Source organism: Entelurus aequoreus, linkage group LG20 (assembly GCF_033978785.1).
Source record: "Entelurus aequoreus isolate RoL-2023_Sb linkage group LG20, RoL_Eaeq_v1.1, whole genome shotgun sequence".
Lineage (NCBI taxonomy): Eukaryota > Metazoa > Chordata > Actinopteri > Syngnathiformes > Syngnathidae > Entelurus > Entelurus aequoreus.
Window position 1 is genome coordinate 34,794,476 of NC_084750.1, and position 19,509 is coordinate 34,813,984.

Genomic DNA, 19,509 nt, shown 5'->3' on the forward strand with positions numbered 1-19,509 from the left:
AAACATGAATGCAGCTGAGATAGGCTCCAGCACCCCCGCGACCCCAAAAAGGGACAAGCGGTAGAAAATGGATGGATGGAATGTATTTCCCCATTAACAAACATGTCCCAATCTAAACTGATGAACACATTACTGTCTGAGCAACTAAGATATGCAAGTGAGCACATATAACCTACAAGCTGTGCTCTATTAGCACATACGGTGCATTCAGGAACACTAAACAGAGTAAAACATCACAACGCCCGCCAGAACACGTTTATCCGTGAAACACAGGAAACACAAAACATGCAAAATAAGCTTTTTAACAGTGGGTATATTCATCAAAAACATTTAAAGATTTCAGTGTGTGTGTGTATAGAAGTCATTTTTGAGCACATTCAACAATACCGCGATAATAATGAAACCCGTTACAATTTTGGTCACAATAACCCTGATATGAAATGTTCATATCGTTACATCCCTACTTACGTCACTCACATATCAAGGTTCTGCTTGGCGTGTTCAATGTCTCTCTTGATTGCTCGATCGATGTGGAAGTAAAGCTTCTTGGGCATTGGAAGGGGGACGAGCGGCGCTCTTTTTGGATCGGGATTCTCACTGTAAAAAACAAAGTTATTAGCAAAGATGAAGGATTTTAGAACCTATGGCAGTCTGATTTTTATTTTGATTCTTCTGTTTTCCTATGATATTTTACACTCTTACCTAACTACAATGGCATCTACGCTTTCATTTATATTCAACCCTTTCTTTCATTGGGTAAAACCAAAAAATGACATTGGTGCATTTTTTTGCTGTGGCAGAATCCAGGTTAGTACTGCCATACTTTTATTTTGACGCTAACTTACCACAGGAAGTCACTGTGTGCATTTTTTGATGCTGTATAATAGGTAATGTAGAGATAATGATGAAGTTCACAATACTACAACACATGTCAACATAAAACACACATTTTTTTCGACATGGAGGGGTTGTCGACATAAATTTTCGATAAATTAAGACTTTCAAGGGAAATATCGTTAAAAAAAATAAAATGTAATGAATTAATTAACATGGTACCTCTACTTAAGAGTACCTGAATTTTAGAGTGTTTTGAGAATACAGGAGTTTCTTGGCTGCTTTTACGCTATAAATTACAAGCAAACACTTGAGTTACAAGCATCCACGCCATTAGTTGATAGTGCTGAGAAGATAAAGCGGATGATATTCGTTGAATTAAAAAATGTAATAATCAAAAACATGACCGAGCGTGTCGCCAACTTGGAAAGCAATTTGAGCGTAAGATGGAGTCTAACGGCAGCTCAGAATGTTAAAATAATATCTAAACAGCGGACATTTATGCATGAAATAATGGAGAAGCTGCTTATGGTGTGTTTGACCGATAAGAGATTTTCTGCTTGTAAAAAAAAGATTTGCAAGAATAAAAACAATGTTCTGCAAGCAAAAAAAAAAACGATTTTCAAATACGACAACTATTTTCTTTAACCTCTTAAGGCCCAAGCTGTTTGTTTACATGATTTTTTTTATTTCTCTTTACTATTTGGGCTTATTGGACCCTAATTAGAATACAAACTAAGAACCATCTTTTTATATGATGTACTTAGTCCATAAGTACACAAACGTGTACTTAATGTTTAGTGACATGCCAATTCTTATTTTTACACTTTTTTTTCCAAATTCCATTGTATGTTATACTCTTCTGACACCACCAGATGGCAGTATAAGTGTCCACATAAGCGGCCATAAGACCCCAATTCAGTAGTCTACACAATTTTGGAAATAAGAGCTAAAATGTGCTGTCCACGCATGTGGCCACTAAGCCTGTATTAATTAAAAAAAACGATTCGCAAGTATAAAAAACATTTTCTTCAACTTTTGGCAGTATTATTCCATCCTGCGCAATCCACACACTTGCACTCAGAGCCACATGCGAAACTCTTGTAATCCGCACTCTACAACGACAGGTAATGCTGCTGAATCAATTTAGGGCCGTCAGAGCAACGGTTATTTGTGAATGGTGTTGTCCGCAAACCATACCGAAGAAGAAGAACCAGGGTTGGGAGTAAAATGGCAGACAGAAGCTCAAAACAAGCTCAACCGGTAAAATAACATATATTTTGTAATGGTCTCGTTGTAAATCATGCAATGTTATTTTTTAATGCTTCAGTGTTATGTTGCTTTGCCGTTGTGGTCAGCTGGGAAGACAGAGCTCTGATGGCCCTAAAATTACTTAGCAGCACCACCTGTCGTTGTAGAGCGCAAATTACGGAACATTTGCATGTGGCTCGGAATGCAAGTGTGTGGATTACTGCTGAAAGGATGGAATACTACTTCCAAATCTTTTAAGTTAAAGAACATAGATTTTATACTTGCGAATAGTTTTTTTCTTGCAGAAAATATGTTTTTTTTTACTTACGGATCGTTTTTTTTAATTGCAGAATTTTTTTTCTTCTTGCGAATATTTTTTTTATTTGCAGAAAATTGTTTTTCAACTTGCAGATTTTTTTCTTTTTAAATTAGCGATTAGTGGCTCAAAATAGTTTTTCTACTTTTGAATCAGTTTTTTACTTGTTAAAAAAAAAAAATTAACTTGCAAATAATTTTTAATTTGAAGAAAATTGTTTTTATACATGAAAATATTTTATTTGAAGACAATTTTTTTTTTTACTTGAATAATTTTTCATTAAAGAAAATTGTTTAAATAATTGCGAATCTTTTTTTTTCTGGCAAAATATATTTTTAAAATTTGCAATTAGTGGCTTAAAATTGTTTTTATACTGGTGAATTTTTTTTTTCTTGCAGAAATTTAGTTTTTTTACTTGCAAATTGTTTTTAAATTGAAGAATTTTTTTTTTTATATTTGCTAACTTTATTTGACTTGCAGAGAATAGTTGTTGTTTTTTTAACCTGAGAATCGTTTTTTTTACTTGCAGAAAATAGTTTTTTTTTATATGCAACATTTTTTTTACCTTGCAGAATTTTTTTTAAATATATTTGCGAATGGTTGGGTGTGAGAGAAAAACATTTTTGTGTGTCTGTGGAGTTTTGGCAGTAAATTCACTCCGTACTTTATGCCTTAAGGCAGTTATTCTCAAACAGTGGTACGTGTGCCACCAGTTGTACGCGGGCTCCATTTAGTAGTATGCCAATGAATCACCTAATTCAAGTACAATGTTTTGTTTTCCTATATAAAAACACAGTGTCACTGTTCAAATTGTGTGTGATGGCCAAAATATTAAATATACTTGTTAAATAAAACCTATGTCTTGTTTTTAATGAATACTTAGGATTACTATGCTACTGTATTTTATTGTTGGTCATCATGGTAGTAGTTGGAGAGCCAAGTGTTTTCTTAGGTGGTACTTTGTAAAAAAAAATTTGAGAACCACTGCCTTCAGCTTAGGGTTTTTCGTACCTACTTTTGTTCTCTGTTTGACTAATTGACTTGATCAAACCTTTTCTAACATTCCACACTACAAATTAATAATGTCTGTACTATGACTCCTACTGATATCGTATTGGCTTAGTATCGGTATTGGCCAACACGCAAGGCTCCAACAACAGTATCGTATCGGAAGTGAAATAGTCGTATTGGGACACCCCTCGTATACATCCAACTTTTCATTTAGTGGTACCAATGCACCATTCACCCTTTTTTTATTCCTTCTTCAGTGTATTGTGTTTTAGGATCCACAATTACTTTGGCCTTGAAATAAAGGCCAATAAATTGATTAATTTGCGTTGATACATGATTCAAGTGACCACTTTTTGTGATTCATTGCAAGCGTTAATGCGTTAACTTTGTAGCAGGATTCGGGGACTTAAAGAGATTCTTAATCTAAATCGGACTTCCCTGTATAAAAAAATAAACACAATTAAAACAACCGTTCCTGTGCCTGTGAACCATTCGTTTATTCATCTCACCAGTAGTGCAGGATATAATCCAGCAGGGTTGCTATGGGCGGACCTTCAGCTGTGGCTTGCTCATACAGAAGACCCCAGGAGCCGTCCTCGCCCACCACAAACTGCGTGCACACACAATGTCAACACACCACAATCTTTAGAAATGTTCTATTTGCACAGCGTGAGCAGCTTGGTTTACTCACCTGTAGAGTTTTGTCAAACCAGCGGTTGCCACTGTTGGAGAAGGTCCCGCCTCCATGCAGAACCTGAGCTGCTTTACGACTGGCGTACCTGTCAATCAAAAGGCATATCACTTATATACTGTAACACATTGGTTCTCAAACTTTTTTCACCAAATACCACCTCAGAAAACATTTGACTCTCCAAGTACCACCATAATGACCAACATTAAAACACAGTAGCGTAGAGGGCCTAAGTATTCATTAAAAACGAGGCAGAGGTTTTATTTAACAAGTACATGTAATATTTCGGCACTGTAACATTACGCACAGTTTGAACAGTAACACTGTCTTTGAATATAGGAAAATAAAACACTGTACTTAAATAATGAATCAAATCGTTGGCGTACCACTAATGCAGGGGTCGGCAACCCAAAATGATGAAAGAGCCATATTTGATCAAAAATACAAAAAATAAATATGTCTGGAGCCTCAAAAAATAAAAAAACTTAAAGGCCTACTGAAATGATTTTTTTTTATTTAAACGGGAATAGCAGATCCATTCTATGTGTCATACTTTATCATTTCGCGATATTGCCATATTTTTGCTGAAAGGATTTAGTAGAGAAAATCGACGATAAAGTTCGCAACTTTTGCTCACTGATAAAAAAAAGCCTTGCCCGTACCGGAAGTAGCGTGACGTCAGAGGAGGTAATATTCCTCACAATTTTCCTTTGTTTACATTGGAGCGAGAGAGATTCGGAGCGACAAAGCGACGATTACACCATTAATTTGAGCGAGGATGAAAGATTCGTAGATGAGGAACGTTATTATTATAAGTGTTATAATGAAGACAACACGTGATGTAAGTGTCTACATTAGCTTTATTAGCCTACTATCAAAACGACTTTAAAAGTCTTACATGTGTTGACTTCATTATAACACTTATATAAGACTTTTAAAGTCATTTTGATAGTAGGCTAATAAAGCTAATGTAGACACTTACATCATGTGTTGTCTTCATTATAACACTTATATAAGACTTTTAAAGTCATTTTGATAGTAGGCTAATAAAGCTAATATAGACACTTAAATCATGTGTTGCCTTCATTATAACACTTATATAAGACTTTTAAAGTCATTTTGATAGTAGGCTAATATAGCTAATATAGCCACTTACATCATGTGTTGCCTTCATTATAACACTTATATAAGTGTCTATATTAGCTTTATTAGCCTACTATCAAAATGACTTTAAAAGTCTTATAAGTGTTATAATGAAGGCAACACATGATGTAAGTGGCTATATTAGCTATATTAGCCTACGATCAAAATGACTTTAAAAGTCTTATATAAGTGTTATAATGAAGGCAACACATGATTTAAGTGTCTATATTAGCCTACCATCAAAATGTTTTTAAAAGTCTTATATAAATGTTATAATGAAGAAAACACGTGATGTAAGTGTCTACATTAGCTTTATTAGCCTACTATCAAAATGACTTTAAAAGTCTTATATAAGTGTTATAATGAAGGCAACACATGATGTAAGTGTCTATATTAGCTATATAAGCCTAATATCAAAGGCTGACGCAAATCTTCGTTAACATAAATGTTGTATTTCATTTTTTATTCTACACATTTTTGCAACATTGGAAATCATTAGTAAAATGGAGGCTTCTCACAGGATGAGATAACTTCTGGAACTTACTGGCTCAGAATGGCCAAAGGTATAGATGTGTGTGTCCAAGTTTGAAACGTTTGGTGGACAAAATGAGACAAAAGATGGAATGGCATAAAACACGTCTTTTTGTGGCAGCGTTGGAGAAAGTTGTACATGTAAACAAACTACGGTGAGTTCAAGGACCGCTGAAATTAGTAGGACAAAACGGTGATGGCCAAATACTCTCTTTAGTGAAGCATGTATAACATAAACAGCGGGATTTATAACAATTAGGAAGGTTTGTGTCATGTTTGTTCTACTACAGAAAATATATTTAAACAAAAAAATTTTTTTTCTTCATCTTTTTCCATTTTCACACATCTCTGAAAGAGGTCCAGAGAGCCACTAGGGCGGCGCTAAAGAGCCACGGGTTGCTGACCCCCACACTAGTGGTACACGTACCACAGTTTGAGAATCACTGCAGTAGCAGATTTCAGTGGTAATGCTATTTTATACTGTACCATTACACTCTGACAGGCCAGAGCCGCAACTGGAAGTTTAACCAGCAATCCTGATACAACACTTGACCTATGACCGACCTATGACCCGTGTGTGTCCTTGTATGTGTACTGTATGTGTGTTTGTGTGCTTACTTCTCATCTGATATCCTCATGACAGGAGAATCCAGACAGAGAGAAAAGAGTCCCTTCTCTATTGCCCACACCGATTCCTGGTTGAGTTTATCTGAGTCAAACAAAAGTATAGAAACAGTCTTATTACTAAAAAAGTGGCCATCGACATTCAGTACATCGCTGTTAAAAATGTGTCAGTTATGTGGTGTAGTATTGTGAATCTTATTACTAGCTAGCGCATATGTGTCAAAGTCAAAGCCCGCGGGCCAGATCCGGCAGCTGCTGTTTTGCACGCACCAATACTCCATCAGTGTTGGCGCTAGGAATTTTCAAAATGGGGTCCCAGGAACCCCATCAAGTCATAAAAATAGGGTCCCACAGTACATTTTTGGGGTCCCCTTTTTTGTAACCGTTTTGAAAACAAATGATAAATGTATGCATTATCCTGTTATTTCTCACATTCTATATTGTGTTTTGGAAAAAGGTTGTCATAAACATTACTTAATTCATTAAAAAAAATAAAAATAATACAAAAGAAAACACATTTTTCTGCATGTATAAATGTATTCAGTTATAAACATTCATTCACTTTCTTCTTTCCTTCATAAATCCAAACTTTACCGTTGCCGGTATTTTTTTCTATATTTTTATTGTAATATTTTCAGAATGTGTTTGTTCTATTTTTGGCCAAAGTAAGACAAAGAAAACAATCTGAAGTTGTCTTTATTTTTTCGTTTTAATGCCATGATTTTAATAGTCCGGCCCGCGTGTGCACAGATTTTCCTCCATGCGGCCCCTGAGCTAAAATGACTGACACCCCTGACTAAAATGCGTCATCAACATGCATTATCACGACATAACGATAGTATTAAAATCTGTATTGTTTATTGTATTTCTATCATTTATAACATATCTACAATGCAAAGCCCAAGTTTACATACACAGCACAGTCATGAGCACACAAACAGGAGGAAGGCAAACGAGGGAGTGAGACAGCATTGCTACAAAATTATAGACTTCACCTGCAAAGGTGAGGAAAATGAGGGGAAGGAAACAAAAGCTGAGGCACTTTGTTTCGGAAAGCCAATATTTGCTAAAGAATAGCAAAAAACTTGTTGTTTTTTTTTAGTTCTGCACATTTTTATTTTGTTGTTATTTTACTGTAAATAGTTGGAAATTTTAAATAATACACACAATCATATTGGACATTTTTGCCAAATTGTTTTTCTATTTTATAATTAGTTTGTTGTAGCAATCTGTTCCAAGAATATATACACAAAGCCAAAGACTGTACAGTAACATTTGACAAAATGATAGTTTTACATTAGCAATTAATTTTTACACACATTTTTTGTAAGAATTCAATTCAAGCAACAAAAAAATCTGAAGAGTCATTTATTTGGGAGCCAAAATGGCCACAATTCCTATAACGAGTCAGCACAATTGTTTACACACATACATATTCAACAAAGCTTAGACTTAGACAAACTTTAATGATCCGCAAGGGAAATTGTTCCACACAGTAGCTCAGTTACAAAGGATTGAAAGTGTAAGGTTGGAAAGCATAATGCAGGTATAAAGTAGACTAAAAATGTACTGTAGTAGCAGTATAAACTATAACATATGTAATATGTACATATTATATATACAGTATGGTATATAATATACCTGTATACTGATATATTTTATTTTTAAGAAATATGTACAATATATAACAATTACCATGTACAATATTAGAAGTACATGTAACAGCTGCAGCATAAAATAGAGAGTAGATCCAGCAGAAAATATACATTATAAACAAAGAGAGGTAGCTAACATAGCTGATTGTTTACCAAAAACATACCAGAATGAATGTGCACACACTCACTTAAGACACAAAGCTACGAATAGAAAAACATTGCCATATTTTTTTGTCAGGCTTGCGTGTGTGGTTGTGTGTGTGTGTGTGTATGCGTTTGTGTTACCTCCCAGCAGGCGGTTGTAGGCCTGTCCCCATGTGTGGCGGTGCTCGCTGGTCAGGATGCCCATCGGCTCCTTGTCTGTCTTCCAGGACTGAGACCTGATCCTCAACAGCTGACCGTGGATTTGACTCTCGGTCAGACGGGAACCGTCGCTATTGTACACCTCCAGTTGGAAGAACTGGCAGCAGGGAAATACATTTGCTGAGTATTACTTCCTATTTAAAAAATTGCTTGGCTTTTTGTACCATCTGTTTTTTTTCCCGACCTTTTTGGAACAATTTTCTAACAAAAATGTACAAAATCCAAAACCAGTAAAGTTGGCACGTTGTGTAAATCGTAAATAAAAACAGAATACAATGATTTGCAAATCCTTTTCAACCTAAATTCAATTGAATAGACTGCAAAGACAAGATACTTAACGTTCGAACTGAAAAACTTTGTTATTTTTTGCAAATATTAGCCTTTTTGGAATTTGATACCTGCAACATGTTTCAAAAAAGCTGGCACAAGTGGCAAAAAAGACTGAGAAAGTTGAGGAATGCTCATCAAACACTTATTTGGAACAACCCACAGGTGAACGGGCTAATTGGGAACAGGTGGGTGTCATGATTGGGTATAAAAGCAGCTTCCATGAAATGCAGTGGAGTGCCGAGAGAGTTGGCTCAAGATGAGGAGGAAAGAGAGCAAAGGACCCAAAGAAAACGAGAGAAGGCGTCAAAGGTTTTTTCAAACATTTTTACTGGAAAAAAACAGATATTGTTGGGAAATGTTTGCACTGTCAAATGGAGCTGGCATTTGATAATAGCACAACATTGATTATGCAGCACATTACCAGAAAGTGTCCTTCATATTTAAGAGCAGCAAACAAGCAAAAACAAGATAAGAGTCTATTTAGGTAGCTAACGACGACATATTTTATGTTTGACTTGCAGAAAAAACGTTTTATTTAAACACATGGGGGCATGTAAAGATGTGATCGCATCGACAGTTAAGTTAATTTTAATGTAAAAAAACTAAAAAAATCCAACACCACTCCTCGAATTAATACTTATCATACTTTGTCAGAGATTCTTGTTGTTTAGTTATGTTCTTTAAGACTTCAAATATTCTTTATTGTTTTGTTGTAAATTACCTGGTTCATGTTCACCTAGATATGCAATTATTATTATTTTTTCAACATTTTTACTTATTTATTTAATCATGTTTTTAACAAAAGAAATAAACAGCGATGCTCGCGTGGTAAAAGTGCAAATTCAATGTTATGTGCATTTATAAATTGGTTGGAAAAATCCTTGTTTATTTCACATATTTTCCCCAAAAGACACATTGAAGCTAGAAAGTGGGTTTTATTCGATCACTCGATTAATCGAACAAAATAATCAAGGGATTATTTGATTACTAAAATAATCAATAGCTGCAGCCCAAAATCATAATAATACATAGTTATTATATAATTATTAGAGCATCGACTGGGGGTTAAAACCTGGTGTATACTATCACGTCATGTAGCTTGTGTTCCCTCTGACGGAGTCTTGTTTGATTTATACTTCTTCTGTGGGGGGTTACTGGATCTGTTTGCAGCTGAGTGTGAAGCGACTGGGATGAGAATCATCAGCACCTCCAAGTGCGAGGCCATGGTTCTCGGCCAGAAAAGGGTGGCGTGCCATCTCCGGGTCGGGGAACACAGATAGACAGACAACATTCACACTCACATTCACACACTAGGGCCAATTTAGTGTTGCCAATCAACTTATCCCCAGGTGCATGTCTTTGGAGGTGGGAGGAAGCCGGAGTACCCGGAGGGAACACACGCAGTCACGGGGAGAACATACAAACTCCACACAGAAAGATCCCGAGGCCGGGATTGAACTCACAACTACTCAGGACCTTCGTATTGTGAGGCAGACGCACTAACCCCTCTGCCACCGTGCTGCCAGACCTAACACAGGCCTGGGCAATTATTTTGACTCGGGGGGCCAAATTTTGAGAAAAAAATGTCTGGGGGCCGGTATGTGTGTGTGTATGTATATATATATATATATATATATATATATATATATTACGGCTGCAACAACTAATCGATTAAATTCGATTATTAAAATAGTTGCCGATTAATTTAGTCATCGATTCATTGGGTCTATGCTATGCGCATAGTTTTTTTTTTTTTTATTATTAAAAATTGTTTTAATAAACCTTTATTTATGAACTGCAACATGTACAAACAGCTGAGAAACAATAATCAAAATAAGTATGGTGCCAGTATGCTGTATTTTTTCAATAAAATACTGGATAGGATAGAAATGTAGTTTGTCTCTTTTATCCAATTATTAATCGAAGTAATAAACGACAGATTAATCGACTATCAAATTAATCGTTAGTTGCAGCCCTAAAATATATATATATATATATATATATATATATATATATATATATATATATATATATATATATATATATATATATATATATATTACGGCTGCAACAACTAATCGATTAAATTCGATTATTAAAATAGTTGCCGATTAATTTAGTCATCGATTCATTGGGTCTATGCTATGCGCATAGTTTTTTTTTTTTTTATTATTAAAAATTGTTTTAATAAACCTTTATTTATGAACTGCAACATGTACAAACAGCTGAGAAACAATAATCAAAATAAGTATGGTGCCAGTATGCTGTATTTTTTCAATAAAATACTGGATAGGATAGAAATGTAGTTTGTCTCTTTTATCCAATTATTAATCGAAGTAATAAACGACAGATTAATCGACTATCAAATTAATCGTTAGTTGCAGCCCTAAAATATATATATATATATATATATATATATATATATATATATATATATATATATATATATATATATATATATATATCTCGAAGTAATAATCGACAGATTAATCGATTATCAAATTAATCGTTAGTTGCAGCCCTAATATATATATATATATATATATATATATATATACACAAATGTACCGGTATATGTAAATTGTGAAAATCTGTTGTACAGTATGTGTGCTTGGATCCTACTTTTAGGAACACTAACACAAAACCTCACAATAATGTCTGATTGAAAGCTAAAAACGTCATACACAGACCACCTTAAAAAACGGAATGGAATTTACATTTTTTTTACTGAATGAGACACCCGGAATGTACATAAAAATAAAGAATGTGGGATTTACAATATTGACTCTGAACGATAAAACACTGAATATTGACAACATATGAACGTCACACCCCCTCTCGATCGACATATGTTACAATTAAGAGAAACGCGACAAAAATGCAACAAACACCGAAATATGAATACAAAGGGTAAAAAAAAAAAACCCCACCTACAATCTGATATATCTGATACATCACTAATCTTTAGAACTTTGTTGTAAAAATCTCCTTCCGCGTCTGTTCCTGACACCCGCATTTCAGGTTGATACCATACCAGATTACCATAGTAACTAGTATATAATGCAAAAGCTCAAATTCCAACCATTGAAACACTTTGTATAGTTCAAGACTTGCGGTCATTTGAAAACATCACTGCACATCATAATGGCAGCTACAGTTTCCATCTTAAAGATCTAAAAAAATTATTTGGGAATGTCCGGCGGGCCAGATTGAAATGCTTAACGGGCCGCATGCGGCCCCCGGGTTTTTATTTGCCCAGGTCTGACCTAACGTCATCATTTACAGTACAGACGAGAATAAAAAGCTGAACTCTGCTGACCTGATAGTTCCGGACCACGGTGATGTGTGTTGGTGACCGGCGGGGGGTCCCATGGTGGGCGATGTAGTCGTGCTTGGGCCCCGGGATGCGACATGAGGAGAAGAGCAGGGGGTAGAGGTCCATGCAGAGAGGCATGCCTCGCATGTACTCCACTGGCAGCTGGCCACTAACAAACCATACAAGTCGTAAAGTTAAGGCAGGTGATTAATTATACATTATTGTACATTACTTCTCTCATGAAAAATATTATGAATTGGTATGCTGTGTTTGGAGAAGCTACTGCATGAACATTGTTGTATATGTTTGCAACACTAAAATAGGATTTGCACAACTCTTAATTGCACAAGCATGTCTGTGCAAGTCCTAGTGAATTTGAAAAAAAAAAAAAAGAAACTCATTGCGTAACAATAATTTTTTGGATGTACTCCAATGTAACATATGCATGTCTGACATTAACTAATTACCATAAATACAAAATGTCACCCTGTGTATGCAAGTGATGTATTGAGCAAAATGGAGAAGTTGCGCCTTCTTCACACATGTGGGTGAATATATTTTGAGACACATATGAGCTTCATACGACAAAGAAATAGCACACAATTCCAACATGGCTGCAGGTCAGCGCACACAAATAGCAATGAGACGGATTAAACGGGTCATTAAGGGATTACCGCAGGTTGTGTGTCACTCGCCCACTGATATCAGTTACCGTTCTATGAATGGTTAGGATGTTTGAGTGGGGATCATCATCAGAATAGGGAATAAGCAGATCTTGACTGGCACTTACAGTAAACATTCTCCACGGAACTATTAATACATGAAGTATGAATGAAGTATGAATGAAATACTATAATAATTTCATATGAAGGACTTACTTGTCAAGTTTGGCCTTAAAGTCAAGTACCGCTGCAATCAGTTTGGATGCAAACCTGAAAAAAAGAAAGTCCATCTGTATAAAAAATATCCTTTATACTTTTTCATAATCAAGTCAAATCAAATGTTTTAAAGAATATAATAAAATTAAAATATCTAAGGCATCATTCATATTTTTAACAATTAAGCCGAATCACTATTTCGTATTAATTTAAGAATACACTTAAATAAAAACATCTAATGCACTATTAATTTTTTTACTGTCACGTCAATCACTTTTTTTCATTTTATAAAGAATATAATAAAATAAATGTATCTACTGTAATATTTATATTCTACTTTTTACAGTTAAAACAAATCACTTTCCCCCCCATTTTTTAAAAATATTGTATTCAAATAAAAATAAAATCTGGATGTATTACTAATTGATTTTTTTTACTTTTAATAATACATACTAATAAAATCTAGCTGATTTTTTTTCAATTATTAACAAACTAAGTATCATTTTAGTTTGAATATATTTTAAAGACATTGGGGAAAAAATATTTGACTTGATATTAAAAAAATAAAATATCAAGTCAAAATATTTTCCCCATTTTCTTTACGAATAAACCAAAATAAAATCTGGAGTATTAATAATGGATTATTTTTTAAACTTAAAAAACAACTTAATATTCAATTTTAATAAAATAAATAAAAAATGCTCTTTTGAAAAATATTTTCTTAAATAAAATAGGGAAAAAGCGATTTGACTTGATAATAAAGACAATAAAATATTAAGTCAGATCACTTTTTCCCCATTTTCTTTCGGAATATATTAAAATAAACATCAAATCTATTGTATTGTTAAAAATATTTTCTTTTTACTGGAAGGTAAATCCCTTAATCCGATTTTCTTTGAGAATACATTCGAACACAAAAATATTATGTAATATTAATATCATTTAATTTTTTACGACTCGATCGCATCACTTTTCCCCATTTTCTCTGAGAATATATTAAATTACAGATAAATCTAGTGTATTACTAATATTATATATTTATTTTACAATTAAGTCAAATCCATTTTTTCACATTTTATTTTGGAATATGTTTAAAAAATAAAGTCAGGAATATTAATAATAATATATAATTTTTGAGTGTCAAGTCAGATCATTTTTTTCCATTTTCATAAAAAATATATTCAAACAAGTTTCAGAGCGACCCAACAACATAAGAGGACTAATGATTGTCTTTTTAAATCTCCCTTCATTCTTTAAGTCAAGTAGTGTGTGCAGTGTGTGTACTCACAACAATTGGCTCCTCCAACCATTATAGTCCCTCCTGGGGAGGGAGATGGCCGGGTTGGAGTGCACAGGCAGAGGCAGCCGGCTCTCCAAGTAAGCCCACTGGACCCACCAGTCTGAGATCTACGGCGCACACACACACACACACACACACACACACACACACACACATGCAAACACGCGCACACACACTGTGGTCTATTTCTTTGAACGCAGAGTTACAAGTGGAAAATTAGCTTTGTAGCTAAAACTGGCAAATTTAAAGTTAAAATCACAACGATAGTCACACACACATTAGGTGTGGTGAAATTATCTTCTGCATTTGACCCATCCCCTTGATCCACCCCCTGGGAGGTGAGGGGAGCAGTGAGCAGCAGCGGTGGCCGCGCTCGGTTTAACCCCAATTCCAACCCTTGATGCTGAGTGCCAAGCAGGGAGGCAATGGGTCCCATTTTCATAGTCTTCAATATGACTCCGCCGAGGTTTGAACTCACGACCTTCCAGTCTCAGGGCGGACATTCTAACCACAAGGCCACTGAGCAGGTAAAATTGAAATTAAAATAATATTAAATAAAAATTTAAAAGACGTTTGTTACTGTGTACTGTCCCTGTTTTGAAATAAAGAAATTAAGGTAAATAGCCCTGTAATAAATGTCCAGCGCAGAGGACGCCGGCTCTGAGGAGGCTACACAGAATGGCGTCATAGAAATAGGTGAACAAATGCTACCTTTGTTTGGCTACTAAAGCAAAAGGTGCCCATAGTGTATTTTTGACACATAGCTCGTTTTCATCTTAACTTATAAAAATAAAATGAAACCACTAATAATTAGATCTATTTATTACACAAATTTGCTGTGTCGCAGAAATCACTAAGCTAAAATGTGGATGTTTTGTTCAGAAAACGTAGCATTTTCAAAATACATTGGATTGGTTTTAGCTCGAGATCAGCCACCGGTCAGTATAGGCCGTTTTTATTGAAAAATGATGTGATTTTTGACATTTAATGCAGATCACAAACATCGATCCCATCTGGCTGACATTGGCTGATTTTTGACAAGCGGCTGGCTGCTAATTATATGTCAGTGTGGAGCAGCTCCTCAAAGCTAATAATCATCACCTCCATTGCGGGAAATAAACTGCATTTCTTAGTATCTTAAGTATTATTATCAAGTATCATTATCACTGGAGGACGAGGCTAAACATGTTACACACTGAGAGCAAGCATGCCAATAGTGAAGCTAATCGCTAAGTTAACTTAAACAATAACTAGACAAAAGTGATTAGTAAAGTTAAAGAAATGTAGATGGAACTGTGTTGTAGCAGAAAGTAAGATACTATTAACAGGGAAGTAGATTAATAAGAGTCCAGAAAGAGGGTAATATAAAAACAACTAGGGCTGGGCGAAAAAGTATATCTCGATATATTTTTACTTAAATTCGATATTCGATATATTTTCTGGTGAAAATATACATATAAAGATATTCATTTTTGAGCGAGATTCACTGAAATTGAAGTGAATGACAACTGTACTGTAAACAGTCAGTGGCACTTATTAACCCAGTTAGTCAAGATGGGTATTAACAGCACAGAAAATAAACTGTTTAAGTAGCACAGAAATACATAACATAAATAAAATAGAAAAATATTATTTCTACGTAAAATAAATAACATAGCTGTGCAAATAATACAAGATGTATCAAACTCAGATAAAAAATACAATTGCAGGCAGGCACTTTTAAAGGCCTACTGAAATGAATTTCTTTTATTTAAACGGGGATAGCAGATCCATTCTATGTGTCATACTTGATAATTTCGCGATATTGCCATATTTTTGCTGAAAGGATTTAGTATAGAACAACGACGATAAAGTTCGCAACTTTTGGTCTCTGATAAAAAAAGCCTTGCCCCTACCGGAAGTAGCGTGACGTAGTCGGTTGTTCGCCTCCTCATATTTTCCTATTGTTTTCAATGCAGCTAGAGCGATTGGGACCGAGAAAGTGACGATTACCCCATTAATTTGAGCGAGGACGAAAGATTTGTGGATGAGGAACGTTAGAGTGACGGACTAGAATGCAGTGCAAGACATATCTTTTTTCGCTCTGACCGTAACTTAGGTACAAGCTGGCTCATTGGATTCCACACTCTCTCCTTTTTCTGTTGTGGATCACGGATTTGTATTTTAAACCACCTCGGATACTATATCCTCTTGAAAATGAGAGTCGAGAACGCGAAATGGACATTCACAGTGACTTTTATCTCCACGACAATACATCGGCGAAGCTTTTTAGCTACTGAGCAAACGTGATAGCATCTGGCTCAAATGCAGATAGAAACAAAATAAATAAATCCCTGACTGGAAGGATAGACAGAAGATCAACAATACTATTAAACCATGTACATGTAACTACACGGTTAATAATTCTCAGCCTGGCAAAGCTTAACAATGTTGTTGCTAACGACGCCATTGAAGCTAACTTAGCAACCGGACCTCACAGAGCTATGATAAAAACATTAGCGCTCCACCTACGCCAGCCAGCCCTCATCAGCTCATCAACACCCGTGCTCACCTGCGTTCCAGCGATCGACAGCTCGACGAAGGACTTCACCCGATTATCCGTGCTGTTGGTGGCTAGCGTCTGCTATCCAAGTAAGTCCTCCTGTTTTGTTGCTACAGCCAGCCGCTAATACACCGATCCCACCTACAACTTTCTTCTTTGCAGTCTCCATTGTTCATAAAACAAATTGCAAAAGATTCACCAACACAGATGTCCAGAATACTGTGGAATTATTAGATGAAAACAGAGCTATTTTGTATTGTTTTCAATGGGGTACCGATACTTCTGTTTCACTGGCTACGTCACGCGCATACGCCATCATCCAAAGACGTTTTAAACCGGAAGTTTAGCTGGAAATTTAAAATTGCACTTTATAAGTTAACCCGGCCGTATTGGCATGTGTTGCAATGTTAAGATTTCATCATTGATATATAAACTATCAGACTGCGTGGTCGGTAGTAGTGGGTTTCAGTAGGCCTTTAAATTCCTAGTCGACGATGTAATGGACTGTCACACACGTACGGTTCTGGTCAGCGCCAAGTAAGTGACTTGACTTAATTGTGCGGCTATGATCTTCCTCACTTCGGCATACATTTTTGGCAGCATTTCTCGTGCGAAATATGCAATTCCAGAACAGTTTTGATTTAGGCTTACACGGTAAACAAATCAAATGAATGTTTTATCCAGGGCGCATACATTTGTCCAAATGTGGCCAAGTAGACGCATTGTGGGTTTCCTGGACGTCGTCTACATTTCATTTCATTTTTATTTATCTCCTTCATTGATGTGCATCTTTGATAGACAATTATACCACAATTATTCAGTTACCCAGTTACACACCAATGCCTAAGAAGGAGCAGGATGAAGAAAAATCTTATATTTTCCTGCCCCCTTCAACATAATACATAGTCTTACTTAATGATATATGAACCAACAATTACATCCAAATATAACGAAAACAAACAAAAAAAACACACAAAAAGTCGCTAAAAGAAAAATCTAAGGAAGAGAATTCCTCTGCCATCTTCCACTAGGTTTTTTCAAATATAAAAATCACCCGCTTGAATATTCCTTCTTATCTACGACTCTCTCGCCATCATTTGGGATGTCTCTTGTGATTTCCCTTCCTGGTTCGATGACCCGCCCTATCTTGACTCTGATTGGCCTGTCCCTAATTTTTTTGCCCTAATCTCAACCAATCGTGACTCATCATAGTAAACAACCAACCAATCATGGATGTTCTTACAGTGCAAGCACATCTTGGAAGGAGGAAGGGGAGGGGTTTAGTAGCCCATGGAGGGGGAGCAGGGGAGAACAAGGAACACAACAAATAAGCGGTGTTTGGTCATTTTAATGTGAATTATATCGATATTACGATATTTTCTTACTTCATATCTTGTTTAAAAATATATCGATACATCTCACAAACTCAATATATCGCCCAACCCTAACAACAACTGTTGGTGTGTCAGCATTGTTGCAGTCAGTACATGACACGTAAGAGAAGTACGGATCGATCCATAAATTGGTAGTGTCGATAACAAGGGTAGAATCAGTATATGATTGATACTAGAGGGAGTTAATATTTTTAAACTCTCGAAACATTTTTTTTAATTTTTTTTGTTTATGTTTACAAACTCAGGGAATAATTCCCTGGAAAGATGAGGACTTAAAAGATAAGCAGATAGTACTAGTTTTTGCTTTTGTTTACTTATTGTGTACGATTGACTTTGTTTTGCTCAAACAATTATATGTAATGAAAAGAGAATAAGGAACCAGTTTAACCATTGTGTCGATTTTGTTTAACTGTGAATAGCACTCATCATAAACACATTGACCAATTCACAGTTAATACAGGTGATCATTATTGATATCGGCCACTCTCCCTCATGGATAATCAAAATCGGCAGCATAAAACCCTGATCGGAACAACCCTTAGTTTTGGCAACTTTGTATTTTGAACAATATATTACAAGGCAAAAAACATTAAAGAGTCTTACAATTAAAACAATATTTGCACTGGCAAAACAAGCACTGTATTTAATGTAATCTATTGTAGTATTACCCACCCCTATTGGTAGTACATGTCACTTTTAGCGGTGAAGCAACAAATACATCACCAAACATGTGTGACATTTCCCAGGGGGATTAAAAAAAAACAACTCACCCAGCTTTTGGTGTGCCGGGCTCTCCTCTCCAGGCCCCTCTGGAGCTGTGCACCAACACCACCTGGGCGGCAAAAGTCCTGCACCATCCTGCGGGTGTGGTTGAGCTCCTCGGGTGGCAACAGTGGCTCCAGGCCTCTCAGGTAGCCCTGCAGGGTCTGACCCAGAGGGGGCACCGGCTGCGGGCCCACAAAGGTGGACATACTCCGCTCCTGCCTGGACGTTACCTATAAAAACAGTCATAAGATCCTTAATAGGAATGTGGTAACGTGTGTATTACTGTAATTTACAGAATTGTAAAAAAAAATTAAAATACAATTAATTTAAATGATTGTATTTGAAATATTTTGGGTTATTTTACAATATTCATGTTGCATAATCATTACATACTGGAAAAAGATGGTTCAAGTTAATCATGTAGGACACAAAATAAACAGAGAAGTATGCTGTTTTGTGCACTATTTATGTTCTGATTAAACACACACACACACACACACACACACACACACACACACACACACACACACACACACACACACACACACACACACACACACACGTT

At 35.6% G+C, this 19,509-nt stretch overlaps 1 protein-coding gene across 1 annotated transcript in view; it reads right to left on the reverse strand.

Annotated features, from left to right (window-relative positions):
• cratb (carnitine O-acetyltransferase b) overlaps positions 1–19,509 on the reverse strand; it is a 31,886-nt gene that overhangs the window by 11,605 nt on the left and 772 nt on the right. Inside the window, exons 2-10 of the mRNA XM_062030013.1 lie at positions 18,950–19,174; positions 14,232–14,350; positions 12,944–12,997; positions 12,069–12,234; positions 8,342–8,516; positions 6,396–6,486; positions 4,104–4,191; positions 3,922–4,022; positions 478–597 (exon numbers count right to left, since the gene is read on the reverse strand). Coding sequence (XP_061885997.1) covers positions 478–597; positions 3,922–4,022; positions 4,104–4,191; positions 6,396–6,486; positions 8,342–8,516; positions 12,069–12,234; positions 12,944–12,997; positions 14,232–14,350; positions 18,950–19,174 — 1,139 coding nt within the window. The remainder of the gene's footprint in view (positions 1–477; positions 598–3,921; positions 4,023–4,103; positions 4,192–6,395; positions 6,487–8,341; positions 8,517–12,068; positions 12,235–12,943; positions 12,998–14,231; positions 14,351–18,949; positions 19,175–19,509) is intronic.